Raw genomic sequence first — 19804 nt, 5'->3', positions numbered from 1 at the left:
CCTGAATTTATTGTACAAATCATCAATTAGACTCTTTGACAGGCCTATATGAGCAGCAAAGCGTGTCAGAAATCGGGAACTGTTTTTCGACTTAAAGAAAAAGAAAAATCAGAGGAAGTCTCTTGTCTGGCAAGGCAGGGCAGAGTGAGAAAGCTGAGGAAAATTGTATCTGAGATGCTGTGCTGACAACAGGCTGGAGCTATTACTGCATTATCATCCCCATTAAACAGGCATGAACGACATTACACATTAAAAGGCCCATTATCCAGTGAGAGGATGACCCTGCCTCTGCGTGAAACGGGCACACAATCACCATCCAAAGACGCAGCGTTGTCTTTAAAAATGTGCCCTGCCTGAATGAAGGAAATTAAATCAGCCGTCTGTCTGTGCTGCAGGAAGGCGCAGCTTCAGAGACGGTCTGTGTGAGGTTAGTTTGTTACTCTGAATTTAAACTCAGCCATGTGTGCTGAACACGTGCGCGTCAAAGCTGCTAAACAGATGTGTATGGATGCTTGTCTTTCTCGTTGCCATGGTTACACGTCGATCATCAGTGCCTGAGCAGATTTTAGTGACATTTGGAGGAACATTTGCCTCCAAAAATACAATAGTTTACAAGTTTATCACTCACTGCAATTGGGATCGTCATGATCTCAACCACTAATGACTCCATAATCTCTGACTGCCTGAGTAAATGTTCTACTAAGTAGATTTTTCAATGTGAGCAGAAAAAACAATCAAATTTGTAAAATCTGAAATCGATGTCTGTGGAAGCAAGCTGTTTGGCTATTCTGTGTGAATTCAACCATTTCTTTCCTATTGCTTTTCCTCAAATGAGTGATTTTGTTAATTTGCCTTCTGTTGAAGTGAACAAATTATTAATTTAAGTAAATATTAGCTAGATTTACAGGACAAAGGGTGTTTTTTTCACTTTGAAAGATAAAGCCAGTTCAGAGTCTCAGAGAAGGAAGTTAGAAGTGTTATATCTTTTCTCTGACAGGAACAAAGGCTGCTTGTTTTCTTCAGGTCTCATTTATATTTTATTGCAAAAATCTTTGTATTTCAAAAGATTCAAAGTGTTTATTTGAGTTACGTCTATATTGGCTTTTTTGTTTTAATGAATTCTAATAAAAGTTTGACTCAACATTTTGTCAGGTGCTTTTCCAACTTAACATTTTGGAGTAGGAACATGTTTAAAACATACACTCTGGTCATTGCAAATAAAGCTTCTTGCTTTAAAAATCATGTCATGAAGTAAAGAAATGAAACCCGAAGTGCAGGGAGATCCACAATATGAGCAGGGAGAATCAGAATAAGAAGATTTTTTCAATCCCAGTGGGAAACTGGGGAGGAGTAGGATTAATAATAAATAAATTTAATGGAAAAAAATCTACAAAACTCAGGAAAAGAACAAGGAGAAACAATGTGGGTCTGACTGAGACTGAATGAAACCAGGGACGGATGATTAGTGAGTGAGAACAGGTGACAAACAGGTGTGTGGAGCGGAAATCAAAAGCTACTGAGGAGAACAAAATGCAAGAAAACGTGCACTTAAATATGATGAAACTATGAAACCAAAACCGGCATAAAATACAAAACATAGCTCTAACACATGACAAAGATGTATGTACAAAATAACTTTTAAAGAAAAGAGTTAAAATTTGACCAACATGTTGTGACCAAACCTGGCCTTCATCAGGGTCATTGTCAAGTTTGGCCACAACTGGTTGGTTTAACGTTTTTGCCTTAAAAAAAAAGAATTAACATATGTTTTACACAAACTCCATATGGTGTCTTTGATTTTGTTTTTCTGTTGGCAACTTGGTCATCCTTTGTTTCTTTGTTTATGCCACCTTTTTCCTAAATAAAGCAAGAAACATTATTTGCATTTGAACAAAGTCTATCTTCCAGAAGTGTCAAAAGATCACATTTGTGAGAATAATACAGGGACCTAGAAGCACTATCAAAGCCTTTGTCCTCAGCATACACACTCTTCTGTTCAGTTTTCCACAATCAGAGCACATTTAACACAATTAAGTGTCATTTAAACCCCTGTAAATTAGGAAATATTTGAATATTTGTTTAAATTTAAGTAATCCACTGAAAAAGGTCCATAATATTAAAAAAGCAATTCTTGTAGCACTCCAGGAAAACTGACTCAAATACAGGGAAAGCAAACCATCCAATTCCTAGAAGACATTGGACTGAAATAATATAAAATAACCAATAAATAAACCAAATCATGCTGGGTGTCACATATTTTTTCTTTTCATGAATCACTGCACACATACTGTGAAAGAATAAGATTCTGCAGCCTCATCTGATAACATAACATTGTTATAACACGCTAAGTAATCATGTTTTCTTACTGCATTTAGTTGCTTTCTAGTGTTTTGTGTAATTTAAAGTTTTGGGGTCATGAAAAGTCAACACTTTAGCTGTAATTATTCGGCGTGACATTTAAATGTTCCAAATAATGCACATAAATAACACGTAAGAATGTGGTATTTATGTGCCATGGGATCAAATCGGTGGGTTCTATGGTTCAGGAAAAAAAACAAAAAACTTTTAAGTGATGTGGTGCACATGCATTTGTATGTGTGCAACCTACTGGGGGTCAGCAGGATAACGGAGGTGACGATCAGGGAGCAGATGATCAGGATGACCAGCAGGGCGATTGCTATTCCCTTCCAGTTCCTCTGGGGCGGCGCACTGCCCACCAGGTCCTGAAAGACAACATAAACACGCCATTGCTGCAAACACGCTAATTTTTGTTTTTTAAATTAGCAGCAAGTTTTATGAATCACAACTAAAATGATTCACTCCCACGGGCTGATCTGTCCTGCTGTATAGATGATGTTCCTGGATGACCTTGGTGGTTTTGAATTCTTGTCATCACACATAAGACAGAAGTATTTTGTACTTTCACAGCTGGAGGCAGAGATTGGCTGCAGAACGGCTCATTTCTCTGACAGACTGATGCTTACAACTCAGCCGCTTTCATGCAGTAACTCTGCAATCACGGAGCCACTCCCCGCTGCTTGCATACGAAGAGCCCCTGCAGCTTTGCCTGATAGCTGGAGTGGAGCTACGGCTTCAGAGCAGACACAACAGGCAGAATAATGAGCCGCTCTCCTCACACGGCCCAGCAGATGGTAGATAGCTAATCAGCGCTGTTTGAAGCGCATCTACGGCGAAAAAAAATCCACAGGACACAGAAAACATTTTAAGAGCAGACTTGTGGGAGGCAGCAGTCAGGTTGGCCTCAGAAGAATGGCCCGAGCCCAAAAGCACTTGTCTTTGGCTATTTCAATATGGAAGCAATTTTAGTGCTGTTACTGTGTGATTTTACTGTCACAAACACATCATCAACCACTTCTACACACACTGTGTCCATTTGAAAGCAGCAGAAAGCGTTTTCATAACCAATGATGAAGGTTCCCCTCTCCAACCCCGTCTACTTTCAGGCTTGGGGCATTGTTGCAGCATTTTCCCCAACATTTCTGTTTTCAATTTTCAGGACTACCTATACTTTCTAAGAAACACCGTAATTTATTATGCAACTTGTTATGACAGATCTAAAAGAGAGGTTCAAAAGCTTTTCCTTCTGATGGGTAATCTCAGCACCGGCATCTAGTAATAAAAAATAATCCCTCCATTTTGCATTTTTCTTCTTGCTTTGAAAGATGTAATTGGAAGGAATATGTTTCAAGGATTTAATTTTATTTTTTCCAAGTATCCAAACTCCTCCAAAGATTTTGCTTTGGAGCATTTAAATAGGAGATAGGTCTGCTAAAACCTGCAGAAGACATTTACATAATTAAATCAATACCAACTTGGTGTCATCTAAATGTCACTGAAAAAAAAAAAACACAAAACAAACAGGACAATAAAGATCACTGCGTTTCCACATAGTTCAGAGACAAATGTCTGTGAAAAGATTAGAGAATAGCTGGATTATGTAAGGGGAAAAAAACATCATCATTAACAACAAAGGCTCAGTCTAGTCCTCAGAGCTCCATAAAATCCACAGTTAGAAAGTAATTAATAAAAGAGCCAACTAAATCTGTCAGAAAAGAGCAGATTAACCGAGCAAGGAAGACATTAAAAAAGTAAAAGTTACCCAAGATCATTAAAAATATATATTTTTAAAGAAACTGAAAATCCACTGACAAGATTTGATTTCATGTATAGTTCATAAAGATGATCTTTGAGGAAAGCTGCTCATTATTTCAAGAAAACAACAAGAAAGCTCCTTTGGAGTTCATTAAAGTGGCACTGGACTCTTAGCAAGTATAAAAAAAGATAATTTGTTCCAACGGAGAATAAAAAAACAAACATACTGACAACCAAAGAACGGGCACCACCTGTTTAACTCAAGAACCCCACCCGAAACAGAAGCATGGTGGTGGAAGCATCATCCTATGGAGCTTCTTTTTAAATTGGTGGTTGAAATTGGTTAAAAATAATAATAAATCCTTCATTTTTTATGAAAAACTTTCATGCTTTTACGTAATCAAGACTAGGATAGAAAATTATTTAACCATGTCCATAAAAAAAAATCAATCATAAATCATCAGTGGTAATTATTGATCTGATATGTTTAGATGTCTTGGAATTTAGACGCCCAGTTAAAGCCCAGACCATAATAAAATGAGAGTATATTACATTTCCCCAAGCTGCTGTAGCCTTTAGTGCTGCGAGCCGTGCTGGTCATTTACTCTGGTTATAAACGAGCTGCTGTTTAATGTCATAATCAGTCATTTTATTCTTGTTCTATCTTCAAATTAAAATAGATAATTAGAGTCCTTTCAGATGTTTTTCCAAGTTAATTCATAATCCATTAGTTAAATGTGCTCACACCCTCGACTGAGCTTTATGTGGACACCTCTTTGTTAAAGTTTGACAACTGAGAAGCAGCTGGAGGCCGAGCGACGCTGGCGTCAGCAGAGACACGGGTCAAGCTGGCGCCCGTAACTGATAGGCTGGCGGGGAGAAACGAGAAGGTGGCTGCTCATTCAGCCCTGACGGGATCTCATGCATCAAACCCAGCAGCCGTCTGAATCAGCTGGTTAGCATGAACGTGGTAATTACCAGCTGAGACGGTCGCTGATCTATATTTAGTTTCAGGTGTTCAGGGTAAGTCTCTTCAGGCTTTGTACCACTGAATATACATTTCCGTAACTCAGGAGATGTTGTACTAAGGCACGTTTTTTCTCATTCTTCCCGGCACATTTTCTCACTCCCATCAAGTGATAAGGGATCCATCTAAACACTTATTATCAGGTCTCTGCTAAGATGTTTGTTTGGCTTCTACTTGAGCACACAGAGAGGCTTAACCAGAAGCCAATGCAGCATTCCTTTGGCTTTTTGCTTTGGGAAATGTTGAGTTCAAAGGCAATCTGTGACTTCGATCTTTGCATTTTCAAGCAAGTTTTCTTCAAGGACCCCTCCTTACATTTCGAAACACATGCTACAAGTAAACTGAATGCTACAAATCATTAAAGCAAGGGGTTCAGGGAGAATAAATGATCATAGAATACAATAAAATGATCTAAAATAGGAAAAACAAGAATATGCAAATCATTTCATCTAATTATCACCCACTGCCAAAAGTGAAAGGGCAAAAATGAACAACTAATAATAACGACTGAATAACTTATTGAGTCATCTCAGTGTGGTCGCCACAGCGAAGCAATGTTAGCAAACACAAACTTGGAGTCAACTCTGCTTGTCTGTTAGCAAAATATCTTCATGCGTGAATGTGTTTGTGTGTTTTGTTAGCAACATGAACCACTGCTTTAAAATGTAACTTTCTGAAAGTAATCATTGGGTGTGCATCTATGATTGCCTAACTTTTGAAGTCAACCCAGTTGCCAATTCATCTTTGGAAGCTCAAGAATGTCTACAACTCAGTCAATTTTACAGATACTAAGCTAGAATTTGGTGTGGTAGTAGCTGATACTAATTCATATAACATATTTCACGCGCTATGAACTGTGCAACATTTTTGCTTAAAACTTTGACATTAACAACTGGCGTCAACCCAAGATACCAAAAGGCAGCATTCTGGGATGTGCATTCTGCTGAGGAATGCTGTGCCTTTTATTAATTTAACTCTCAGTGATGTTGACCTGAACATTTTCTGTGACATACTTGGATTAAATATTCGACCACAATTGGTTTCCACATCATTATTGTACCCTTCAGGGGACGCACAACCTTGGTGGGGAATGATTGCATGTTTACGATTTAATGAACGGCCCCTCCCAGATGGTTGAAAGGTTGAGGTGAAAACAACAGAGTGGCTTTAAGGAGCCGTGCGACAAAGGGTCACTGTTCATTTGTGTGCACAAACAGCAACTTTGCACACGAATCTCGCCCCTCTCTCTGCTCACGGCTACTGAGGAGCTCCAGCCACCCGTATCAGTCCAGCTGTTCACAGCCGTGTTACCAATTAGACCGGGTCTCCATCTGCCTGTAGTGGAGAAAGTGCTCATGGAGCAGCTCAGTGAACCATCCGCAAGTTAATGAGGGGGAGATGTAAAAAAGAGACAGCTCAACAGTATGGAGCAGAGGAGGTGCTGTGTTTGTCTTTAAAGCCTCTAAAACGGGAGCTACTTTCAGTTAAATCTCTAAAATAATCCTGCACATACTGTGTTTTTTTTTTCCCCCTTTCGCACCTACTGCCTTTGCACAGTTTCTCTAACAGCAAAACTAATCAATACCGAAGGCAGTGAGTACATGTAGAGAAACAGCAGTCACATCAATAGGCTGATTTATTGCAGCAGAGGAACATATTTTCACAATAAGGTGAACAATATTGTATCCTGGATTCATAGGATTTCTATCAGACCCTGATGAGAAAGACACACCGATACCAACAAGCTCTTCAGCCCCGAGCCAGAAATAAAATGTTCAATTGCTTTGACAGGCTTGCAGATTATAATCCTGTTCCTGCGTCTATCCTCACTGTGTATCTGCTCTAAAAATGGCAAAAAGTTGAAGGAGAGCAAAAGGATTTTATTGCACCTCAAAGCAGTGTCTGTTTCAGTGCAGCGTGTACCTAAAAAAAAATGTGTACTGATCAATAAATGTGACATGAAGATGTGCTCGATGTAATGGAGGAAATATGTCTCCCTGTGAAACCAGCTTGAGTCATTTTTCTACCTTTTACATTCAATATGTAACAAACACAATACCTTCCAAAGGTAAAATATCTTTTAAAAAGTTTTTTTTCTTACACACATGTAACACAAACTGCGTGGGTTAAATCAGTCAGTGGTATAATAACTTAAAGAACCTAATGAGACTCCCGCCTGTGTTTCTGGAAACAGATATTTAATTTTTGAGCTACTCGTTTAGAGCTTTCCTGTAATTTTAATCAGAAGACAATCAAATAATATTAGAAATCTTGCATTTTCTGCTGAAAAAAAAAATCAGAAAAAAACATTTCCAATTGAAATGCAATCATTAGCTTTTACAGCCATCTTCAGGAACAGTGTTTCTTGTATTTTCCAAGAAAGAAAAGAAATCTGCGTTTTACAGAGCAGGCAGAACATATGGCAGTGCAGATTTAAACATTCACTCAGTTAATATTAACTACAGGTAAAACTGAGAATTATGAGTTATTTTAAGTGATTACTGGGACTCAGTCAGGGAACCTTCACAGCACGAAGTCAGAAAACGAAGAGGGTAGCACCAAAATGAAGTCAAAAGATGTGCTAAAATACACAGTACTGAGCAAAAACACCGGGCATAAGATAAATAACATCTTTGAGCAAAATCATAAATGTAATTTATAAAGTTTATGCAATTATAAGAGAAGAGGAAGCGCTTATTTTTATGAGAACGTTCATAAAAGTAAAGCTTTTACTGGCTTTATTGAAAGCAGTTTTCCTTCTAATAAACCTGAGGATAGTTAACCCTTTTTATGTTGTTGTAAAAACAGGATTATACCAAGAAGTTAGGCTACAGCTTTGTCCTTCTCTGGCACACTTTCCAATGGCTTTTACTGTATTATGTATTATTTACAAGCCAGAATTCTGAAGTAAATAAAAGGAAACTGTGACGAGTGCAGTGGTGACCAAGATTTCTGACATTGATCGCTCGCTGCCCTCTTGATCAGCCATCTGAGATCTCCTTCAGAGTCTGAACATGGATCTGGTTTGTTTTCAACAGCCTTAAAACATCATGGCTGGTGAAGAAGCTGCCCTGCTTACATCTTCACTTACAACTATGATCTGAAAGAGTCATTCTTTTTTAAAAAAAAAAATTGTTCAAATGTTGAAGACCAAAACTAAATAAAAGCCTCACATATTTTGAAGTGGTGCTGTTCTCTCGCAGCATTATTAAGTGTATAAGCTCTGGTTGATTCATCCATGCAGAGCATTATCCCTTTGTGAAAAGTGGAGCGTTTCACCCACCTACTCATTGCAAAGCTCCAAACTCAGGCTGGAGTCACTCACATACAGCGTTAGGAAAACATTTATATTGTTTCCAGAAAACCTTACGAAGGCGTACAGAACTCCCAGGCATCCATCCACCTGTTTTCTGCACCCATGTGTTGCTGTTGAGCGTGGCAGGGAGCTGTGGTCTCTCTCCAGGGACGGGGTGCACCCTGGACAGGTCCCCAGCTCCTCACAGGGACACGCTGAGACAAACAAAACTAGCAACCATGAGCACTCTCTCTAACACAATTAACCTGTGAGGCATATGTTTGGGCTGTGGGAGGAAACTGGAGCGCTGGCAGAAAACACACAAGGAAAACATGCTAACGCCACGCAGAAAGGCTCCAGCTGGGAGTCAAACCTGCAACCTTCTTGCTGCAGATCGGTTTCCAGACACTGAGACCATCAGCATCCTTCATCGCTGAAGAGCTTTTAATAAGTACAAACGTGTGCTCATAAATGAAGGAAAATCTAGACTTCTGGCAGGACCTCGGACGCTCGGAGACATCACGGTTGTTTCCATCAGACTCCTGATAGAGTGAGTGAGGAGCACGCATGCATCAGACAACAATAAAAGCTGCATCAATAAATGAAAACTGCAGCCATTCTCACCTCCTCTCTAAAGATACGTCTAAATAAATCTTGTGCGTTTCAGGTGCCGACAACTATAAAGGACAGAAACTCCCACGAGGGGAGGCAACCAGCATTTCTCGCACTCTCGCACTCTTTGAGACAAAGGGTGTGTGTGTGTGTGTGTGTGTGTGTGTGTGTGGGGGGGGGGGGGTTAAAAAAATGAAGCATCGTTTAAGGTCAAGCTTCTTTTACCCCCCAACCTTGCACTCCGTCTAATCCTCTCTTCCTCCTACTTCCCTTTGTCTAACCGTCTCTTTGTCTCTACTGGCTGCTGAAGTGTGAAATGGATCTTTCCTGATCTCTGAGCACCTGGTTTCCAAGGGAACCGAGAGAGTTGTTTGAGTCAGATTTTCAGGGAAGATGAAGTTGGCTGGTGTGCAGTGCAGCAGGGACTAATAACCCTGTTAAAAGTGTGTGTATGGGTGGGGGGGTGGAGAGAATCATGAGGTCTTTACAAATTAACTCCCCACAAAGACATCTGAAACAAAAGCAAACTGCTGCTGTGTAAAGATACTGGACACTTGACACATGATATCTCACTCCGCTGTAATGTAGTAACTGTCTGAGGGCAGTCGACGAGAGGAAGGCAAGCAGCCCGAAGACTCAGGGATAAACTTTTCCTCTGGAACGGCATCAATAAATTATGTGCATTCATGAGTGAGATTAAGAATTCATGCCAACTGGCCGCGCGTAAGCCTGTTTGTCTATCCGACCGACCGTCAGTTTGTTTTTGTTTTGTTTGGTTTTTATTAGGTGCGGGCTTCGGAAAATTCGGATTTCATGGGCTACACTCAACTGAATCCAAACAGAGACGAGCACGGTGCTGTTCAGATGGCAGATTTGCTCTGGATGCGCAAAAAACACATTTGTGAATCAAGTCGCCACTTATTAACAGAACACAAACTAAGTCAACGCGTCCAAAGAAGTGCTTCTTTTTGGTCCCCCAGTTCTTCCATTCAACGCAGTCCTACATATTGGAGCTTTTAGCACGTCATTAAAATAAGTGTCAACACAATGCCTCTGCCCTTTTTTTTTTAATACGAGCTTCGTCAAATTAATTTCTACCAAGTTTAATCAGGTTTCGTGTGTACTCGGGCAAGTTTGAGCCGAGCAGCTGCTCATTCAGCCACGTTTCTGCTGACAGCATGCGGCGAACACAAGATGAGCGAGGAAACCCTGGTTCGATCTGGGCCAACGCACTCGGGCCAGTTCTGGGGCATCTTTCCAGCCGTGTTAATCCTTCTGGCCTGCTGGATTTGGGCCAAAATGGGGCCAAACCATTAGGCTATCTGGGTTTTGACATGAGCAAGTAGTAATGGAGGGTTACTCCCACTGACACGAAGGTGGTGAAGTAAGTGAGAAGACGATGCATCACATGTGCGCAGCGTTTTTCCTTTCACAGCATGTCAAAATAATATTAAATGATTTAGACCTCTGGCTTTTATGCCATTATCTCGAGATAAATTATTTAGTAAGCGAATGGTCAAACACTTAAAGTCTTCTAGTGAAATACAGCATTTTTTAAACTGACTAACCTGAATTATATAAGAAGTTACCAGCTAATCTCAGATAAAAACACCAGAAGTATCACAGTTTTATTATAGGAGAACTCAAAGGAGCAAAGATCTTATGAAACTGTGCTCGACGAGCGTATGCAGGAAAAGTCACAGGCTGACTGCATACAAAGCTTTAGCTAAAACATTTATTTACAGGTGAATATTAGGGTTAAAAAAGCAGTATATTTTCTGTTTGAGATTCAAAAACTGAGCACAAACTCCTCGAAAACAGCTGGTTATGTGCTCAGAAAAATCCCAAGGAAAACAATTCCAAATAACGCTCTATTATTCTCTGTTTTTCATAAGTACAAAATGTTTTTTGAAGTGCGGTGCTCATTTATGCGGCGGTACTTTTCTCCGGCGCTCAGCAGCAGGTGGCGGTGACAGAGGAGTTTGAGAAGCTTGCATCCGTCTGAGCGAAGTGACAGTGAAGCGGAGTGAAACGCGGGCATCAAATAATAATCCCAAAGGACCGGAGGGACTGTAAAATCTCAGAAAAAGTCTCATGCAGATCTGAGAGATGACAAATTGTTTTCTTGAATGTTGTCTTTGCTGCCTGAGCGGTAAGGCAAACAAACACAGCCAGTCATGTGAGGCGTTTCGTCAGCCGCAGAATTTCAATGATTCCGACCGCGGCTGAGTTGCCAAACGTATTCGGTGAAGTAACCACAGAGCCTTACGTGGCGCACCGCAAATACTGGAAGCGCATCAGGTCACCGCCTGACCCCTGCTAAAGCTGGCTGTTGGAAAAAATATTCAAAACAGATGGAAAGAAAATCTATCTCATTCTGCACGGAATAAATGAATATTTAGACAAATAAACAAGCTGCATAAAAAAAAATCTAGAAATATAAACTATCTTTCAAGCAAACACAAAGTTGTCTTAGAGTGACACAAATGGCGAGGTGGTATATTCGGCTTTCCACGTTTCGAGGCAGCTTTTGTTCAGTGGCACTGACCTGGTTGACCAACAAACAGCACAGCAGATGAGCAACAGATGATCGCAGCAGCTCACGACTCGAAAAACCTATAAATATCAGTTCAATGAACTACATGATGTGAAAAAGGGACGTAGCCACACTGACGTGCTCCAGAAGAAGACCCGAGCAGTTATTACTCTGTGAATGCTGAGTCAGCACTACTGTTTTCATGTTTGTAGTTTGTCACTACTTCATCTTACTTTCAGGTATTTTAGCCGTTCATACATCAAAATGCACAGCTGATTCAAGACATTACAGCTATGATGTTTTTTAAGTTTTGAATTATTTAACTTTATTTATATTCTATTTCTCTCATTGAAATGAATGAAAAACTCTTCAAATCCTTTAAAAAACTTTGTGCTTTCTGAAATCTACTTCAGCATATGACTCATTCTTGGTTGTTGTTTCACAAATTTTAGTTTTTAGCTATTGTTCTGCTAATTTTACCTTCAAGCTATCATTTAGTTGGCTTTAGCTACTGTTTTGCTGGTTTTAGTTTTTAGTTTTTCTGTTTCTTTGTGTTTCGATTTAACTTTAGCTTTAACTTTAACAATTCAGTTTCATCAGGAAACAACAGGAAAAGTCACTGAAATACCAAGGTAACAGAGAAGATTTACAGGCCAACAACTACTTCTAAATCAGTCATATGTTTGAGTAATGATGAATCTTGACAAAGCTGTTTGTCTACAATGATCAGATGTCTGTTTGAAGGAGTGTGACAAAGTGGTTCAGTTTGTTTGCCACTTGTCCCTTATTTTTATTTCTGATTCACTTACTTTCTCTGGTTGGTTGTAATGCTTAGATTTAAATATTACTTTGCAATTTTGCTTCACTTACTATCCTGGGTTTGTTTGTGTTAGCATTATGTTGCAGTTTCCATCTATTTATGTTTAGGTTAAAACTTATACTTCTGGACCATTGTTTGAATTTGTTTCAAGGTATGTTTATGGTATTTGTTTTCTCTTTTACTCACAATTGTTTGTCCTTGTAGATCTGCAGCAGGGCAGGAGTATGGGAGGGGCCGGCCCAGCATTTCCTGCTTTAATGGCTGATGATGTCATTGATTACCTGGCTGGGCTCTGCCAATTAGAGGGTTTTCTTTTGAGTATTGCTTTGTTTATCTTTAAAGTAATTTTCTGAATTATCTTGTATTACATAGTTTATTTTGCAGACCATTTCATTATGCTGATGAGTTTGTAAATTAGATAAATAATTGTATTCATGTTTTTCTGTTTAGATGTTTGTTGCTTGACCTGTTTCATTGTGGCTCAGTCCACTCAAGCACAGGTGTGTTGCCAATTAGCTATAAAAACAGTGTGTTTTGGCAGCTGGGGAGAAAAGTCTGTCAGAAGAACAAATAAAAGGAATGACAAGAAACTGAAATGGATGGCTGATGATGATTTTTCTGTTCACCTTCTGACCCTTTTGCATACACTACCTTTACAAGGAGTAAGACATTTAACCCCAAAGACATGGTACCAACTATTTGGAACGGTGGTGGTACCATCATTTTCTGAAAACTCTTTATTGACAGTTGCCGTATTAATAAAAGTGCAACAATTAAAGAGGACAGCCACATTTTTCAGCATAACCTAACAGCAGGACGGCTGAAACTGAGTTTGCACACTGTGAAAGTTGAGTGTGGACCAAATGAAGCAGGCTGTCATTTAACTTTTTTCTTTTTTTTTACAAATGCCTCCCCAAGGTAAATATGTGGACCTGGTTTCAAGTTCAAACCTGTCCCATGACACCAAAAACTATAACTGAACTGTACCAGCTCTGCCAAACAGAAGAACGGGCAACCAGAAGTTTAGAAATGTGTGCATGGCTGTCTGGTCAAAGTGTTTTCTGCTCAACAACGAGCCTTAAATGTGCTGCTCGGTGCGCACAAGTAGTTTTAGAAAAACTAAACTCATCCACCAGAGCCTTGTTTCTTCTAATATTAATGGATGTACAATCATTTTGCCCCTGCAGAGGAAAGAAGTTTTTGTCGTGACATTCAAATCCATTACCAGTGAGTGAAAACTTCAGACCGCCACTAACATTTTTTTTTCTCTCTTTTGTGCGACTTTTCAACAATTTACAAAGGAGACAAAGGGAAGATGAAGGGGGTAAAAGAAAGTGTTTCTCAGAGGATATGAGTTACTGCCTGCCTCTGGACAAAGCTGCCAGAGTATCTTTTAATCATCAGAGGAAGAGCAGCACACAACAACACGACTGCAGTCGAATCGCTGAAGAATAGATCAGTCGAAAGTATCTCTGTACCTTTTCTTTTTCTAACTGAATATATTCCTCTGAATGTCGCTGGAAATTAAATCCACTCCGAGGTGCGGGAAAGATAAGAGCTCTGTTGTGTTTTCTGGGTAATTACAAGAGCCCTGGCATGATGAAATTCTAGGCCAAATAAAAAAAAAAAAATTTAACTAAAAAGTAAATTTAGTGTGAGTTGCTCCAATCTCATCCAACAGCTCTGTTTTGTTTATTTGTTTCCTGGATATATCACCTTTGGTTCCTTTAGTCAGAATGAGCTCATGTGCAGAATACAGTTAAAAATAAATAAATAAATAAAAGGCTACCTTGAATAAGACCATGAGCTGACTTTGAAAGCATCACGTGCAGCAGCTAGAGAGGTGTGATCATACTAACAGCTTTTCAGAGCAACAGCTTATTGTAAAAAAGAAAAAAAGGCTTCAGAGCTCCATCGTCTACAACAACAGTGGCGTTAAAGGAATAAAAGCAGCAACGTCCTGAAAGGGCAAATAACTTGACTCACATATTCTTCAGATTCAGACCGGATTCAGAAAGTGTTGCTTTAGTGCACTAAAATCTGCATTCCTCCCACTGTCAGCAGTCATGTTGATGCAGGAAGCTCAGATGTACTTTTTCTCTGCACTGATATTTTTATTTCTCTGTTTCAGTCCCTGTGTGCTGAAACTCCAGATGCACAGGAAGGACTGAAACTGATATTACCAACGTGCAAATCTGCTCTCAAAAGCCCATGTGATATTGATGATGGAGTGCATTTTCCAGTCACCTTAAGGGAAAAAAAAGGAAAAACAAGTGAGGTCAGTCAGATATGAAAATCCATTGGAAATGATAAAGATGCATCATTCCTTTTCAGCAGAGGTGAAATGATTGCAGAGTAATAACCGTGCTGCTATGATGCCTGCGTGCATCTCGCTTTCTGTGAAACATTCGATTTTCTTTCAACCTTCAAAAGAACTCGCGCTCTCTCATTCTGATCCGAACACGGCTAAAGATCTGCCGTGCTGCTGTTGAGTCTGCAGTTCCGCTTTTAGAAATGCGCAAGAAGCAAACACTTTGAAATATACGAAGATTCTGACTGCACTGAAAGAAAATTTTTAAAAAAAGAAGAAGAAGAAAAGAAAAACTTCATCCAGTCAACTAAAGCTGCTGATGAGGGTTCCTTACATTCTGCAGATTTTATCTCTCTTAAAAAAAAAAGTCCTTGTCTCTCTGTGCTCGCATGTTCAGTTTTGTAAATGCACTTTACAGCAAAATACTCAACAATCAACAAGTGTTATGTAACTGCATTTGTTGTCAAGAGGCTCTCACTCCAAATGAGCAAACATGGGTTCATTTTGATGAAGCTTTTTTTTTTCAACCTAAATCATGATATCAGTGGTTAAAACAAAGTTACCCAGAAGTGGACCGGCTGTCTGCACATCACTGAATCCTTTCAGTGTTTTCTACTAAACAAAAGCTCTACGTCAAAAGTACTTTTTCACTTTTGCAAGTGTTGACACATTACAATTTGTAAATGGAGTTTATTACCTGAAAACCTGCATGAGTTTGGGTGTATTCCGTTTGGACAAATGTCCTCTGTAGTGGACATTTGCAAACCTGAATATCTCACTCCTTTTGCATGCTACTCAGCCAGCTTCTTTTGTTCTCTAAAAAAGCACATTTAGGACTTTTAAATGGTCCAAAATTTGTACCGGTGGGGTTTCAGGAACTTCTTTTTTCTCTTTAAAGAAAATTGTGTCGATCACGATGTGAGCATTTTACAAAAAGAAGAGAAGTGTAAAATCATTTTCACGAAGCAATTTTTGCCTTGAGATGCTGTTTTGTTTTGTATGAATCTCTTATCAACACTTTAAATTACTTTCTAAAGTAATTTAATGCTATTCTACCACATCTTTTTCAGTATAAATGAACTGCTGACCCAAACTCAGCTAGAATGTGTGCCTCGATTTTGCATTCTCAGAAAAAAAATATACCTTTTACATTTTCACATATAGGTTAGGGCTAATACACATTTTATGTGACTGAACGTTAATAAATGCATTAATCATCATCATAGTTCAGCTTTACATGAACGGCATTCTGATATCCACTGTAGTCGACATATCATCTTTAAAATAATGAAGCTTGTATTCCTTGAAAGAATGCGTATTTCCTGCTACCTTGCATGTCAAACTTTTAAACCGAGATCTCGTGTGCTCTGTTGGTGCTCAAATTATGTGTTGGGGGTGACTTTCAGCTACTTCCACGCCGAGCTGAGTTACAGCCATTTTGTGTTTTCTAATATTGATTAGCTGTGGTGGCCATCTTGAATTGGGTTGGCTCCAAACATTAATCAGTTGTAGATGTACATCCAGTCACTACTTTCTAAAAGTCTCACTAAAATCCTGCTTCACGAGAGGCGATCACAAACACAAATTATGTTGCAATGGGGGGTAGTTATGCAAACTTCTTTTTTTTTTTTTCTAAAAAAACACGTTTGCATCCTCATTGCCTTCCAAAGTATTGCAGAAAGCTAAACAAATTAAAGTCAGAGCACTATTTCTTCCTGATAGTCAGACCAGACTTCATTCACAGGCTGTTATTTAAGGAAGCTCCACCTGTGAGTTAAAGTTATGACAGGAGTTACTTAAATTTTAATGCTGAAGTTTAGAGCTTGTGCATTCATGCATGCCTAGATCTGAAAATTAAACACGGAAAAAAACAGTTTTTTTTTTTTTAAAGGATCAAACAGAAAGCATTCAGATCTCGTGTTTGCATCTGATCAGCTGGCTGCGCCTGCGCTCCAGTTTGCTGTTAATGGGAGATGAAGAGCGCTTAAAAAAAAAAAACCCAACCTAATTACAGGAGCTAATTACCTACCTGCTCGTGCTGCTGAGGCACTTTCCCCGGGCCACTCGCATCTTTTGTAGAAGTCATGACGGTAAATAAGAAGAAGAGAAGAAAAATTGAAGAAAAAAAAAGAGGAAAATATGTGTGGGAGAAGACGTCCGCTGCCTGCAGGTGCAGAATAATGAAGCGAGGCAGGGAGATAGGGAGAGACGGGGAGAGAGAGAGAGAGGGGGGGAGAGAGCGCCAAGTGTTCAAGGAGATCCAGCGATTTGCTCCAATAATGAAGAGACCGTGGGTGCAGATGATGATGGTGATGATGATGATGGGCTGAGAGCCGTGGAGCGCAGGGATGTGGGAGGTTTAGTTCTCCTTTTTCAGAGAGTGTCATCACTGAAACCTGAACGGTCTAAAAACTAGTTTGTTCTTTTTCTCTTTAACCACTTAATGAGATGCTCCCTCCTTCTATTTTTATTTTATTTTTATTTTTCTCTGGATAAACTGTCAATTTGAGCGCACCTTTCATGCATCCTTTTAACAGCAAAAACTAATTTCAGATCACAAAGATGCACAGGTTGGAGCCTTTGAAAATGTTTTTCTTTTTTTTTTTTTTGCCTTAAAAACAAGACAGAAAACAGAAAAGAGGTGGCAAAAATTGGATGTAAAATTACTGGAAAGCTATCACATCTGCTCTGACTTCTCCCCCCCTCTTCCCTTCCTCTCTCTCTATATATAAAGGTTTTGTCCTTCCACAGGGGCTTATATTTAGTTCTAGCAGACTTCCCTCCTCACACTCTGCTCTGAGCTCAGAAACTGATAATATGGAGACCTGTCAGCCTGCATCAGATCATCTGAGCACTCATTACTGGCATGTCCATTACATCAGGAAATGGAAACAGGAGGCAATGCAAAGGAACAAACACAGGTGTGGCTCTTTTTATGTGGGATTTCAAGTGTTATCTTAAACTTAGAGCGCATTTTTGACTGACAATCTTCTCCACGCTGTAGTTTCAGAAAGCTGGGGGGGGGAGAAGAGAGATTTGCATGGGATGAAAAAAAAAGACAGTATGCTGCCAAGGCTGCTATATTGTCTGCCAGTGAAACAAAGCAGAGTTACCTTTTCCTCCCACATTTGAGCAGAAATAGTTCCAGTTTAAAACCACTGTTTGTACGGCAAGAATGTGTCACATCTGTGTGCACAAAATCCACATTCTTGTTAGCACAGCTATTTGGGGTTGCACAAACACACGCGAAAGTATTTCCTTTAGAAATCATGCACAGCCTCTGCAGCGCTCCAAGCCTTTTCGAACCACTCATCTACGGGAGGGAAGAGAACCGAACGATCTCAGATAAAGAAGGAAAAGAAAGAAAGTCCACGATGTGAGTCACTGCCACAAAGGTAGGAAACATTTGTATCAGAGTTGGACAAACTTTGCCTCAGGGGGGTATAAAAAGAGCCTTCAAGGGGGATTTATTTTACAGAGAAGACACATAAATGACCTGAAACATATAAAAGGTAACTCCAACTTTACTGTAGCTTCATAAAAGTTTAGTTTTAAAGTAAAGTCAAGTGAACCTCACACTTTTCCCAAGCCATGGATCTGTTTTTGTGCTGTGCTGTCCTTCCTTTTTTAACCACTAATACGATTCCTGGATGTCAGCTCCCTCCTTGATTTGCTACAACCTATACGGGATCTACATTACTTCTTCCTCCTCGTCTGCATCACCTCCTGCTGCCTAAAGCACCCACTCAGCAGTTCATCCAGTGAAGACATCTTCCTAAATCATCCACAAACACTCTCTGCCATCCAAAGTAAAGTCTGTTGAATGAAAATAAAAAAACATGGGGAGGAAGAATCCACACGATTTTACGGCTTTCATTCAAGATGAAGCGGTTATGATGTTTCATATATCTGGCCTTGATCAATTGAATGACTGAGCTTGAAGTAGAGATTTTATTAATCTGATCCATTTTAACTGTGCAGGCCAGTCTTATTGTGCAAACAAGTACTTTGTGTTATTTATGTCAGTTTTGTTGAATGAATGAATTAAAACAGATCTAAAATTAAAGGCCTCCTATTTCCTGAAGGAATGCATATCGCCTGCTGCCTTTCATGCCACGATTTTAAATTAAGATCATCTTTGGAGGTGTAAACATTTTGGTCAAACCCTAAAAATAATGTCATGCACAATCTCCCACTCAGAGTATGTGTTGGGCATGACTCTCAGCTACTACAACACCAAATTTTAACTCAATATCTATAAAACTGACTGAGTTATAACAAATTTATTTGTTGGCTAATGTCAATTATCGACGGCAGCCATCTTGAATTAGACTGACTCCAGAAGGTAATCTTGTAAAGGTAGATCCAATGATTACTTCCTGAAAGTTTTATTAAAATTCATCCAGTGGATCTGTTTGCTAACAGACACATGCAGAAACACAGACACTGTCAAAAACATTATCACCCACTTTTTTGTCTTTAGGCAGCAGGCAATAACTATAAGGCTTATATTATCAAACATGACAAAAGATATATTGGTTCATTTAATAAAAAATATAAAGTTAGTTGAAGTCAGTTAAGCTGAAGTCAAAGAAGTTGAGCTTTAAAGCAACTTAAAAGCTTCATTCTTAAAGAAATCACTACAGATAATAAATATATTTTTACAGTTGTGCTATATAATAACACATATTGCATATTGACTGAAAATGAGTTAAATTAATTTCAGTTTTCATTCAACAAGTTGTGTTTTCAAGTGTTAGATTAAAAAGTTATCTGCAAGAATCAGTCATTACTTAAATATCTTTCTCTATTTAAGTCAATTAAACATGTGCCTTGGGAGAGTTTTTGTTTTGTTTTGTTTTGTGTGAAACAAATGTTTTCATGGCAGAACAGCACACAGTATCAGTCTCGACACTCGGGCCTCGTGTCCTCGAGGAGCTCCACAACTTTCCGCCAAGTCTCACTTCTGAGCTGAACGTCTGTTTAATCCCAGACGTGTGACGGTCTCCGTCCTCTCTGTGTCGTCTGTTTTCATCCATCCTAACAGACTTTCTGCAGCCATTTACCAGGAGATTAAATCTCACCTCCGA

General features: G+C 39.3%; 1 protein-coding gene across 6 annotated transcripts in view; it reads right to left on the bottom strand.

The window, feature by feature from the left end:
• Positions 1 to 19804, bottom strand: part of LOC108239660 (dipeptidyl aminopeptidase-like protein 6) — an 87796-nt gene that overhangs the window by 25231 nt on the left and 42761 nt on the right. For 4 of the 6 annotated variants that reach the window (XM_017422525.3, XM_017422526.3, XM_017422523.3 and 1 more), the window contains exon 2: positions 2609 to 2723. In XM_017422525.3, coding sequence (XP_017278014.1) covers positions 2609 to 2723 — 115 coding nt within the window. Of the gene's footprint in view, positions 1 to 2608; positions 2724 to 12589; positions 12635 to 16743; positions 16989 to 19804 lie in introns of those variants that run through there. The other 2 variants (XM_017422524.3, XM_025007281.1) reach the window with 2 other exon arrangements.

The sequence above is a fragment of the Kryptolebias marmoratus genome, linkage group LG20, assembly GCF_001649575.2.
Source record: "Kryptolebias marmoratus isolate JLee-2015 linkage group LG20, ASM164957v2, whole genome shotgun sequence".
Classification (NCBI taxonomy): domain Eukaryota; kingdom Metazoa; phylum Chordata; class Actinopteri; order Cyprinodontiformes; family Rivulidae; genus Kryptolebias; species Kryptolebias marmoratus.
This window is presented reverse-complemented; position numbering and strand designations above follow the sequence as displayed.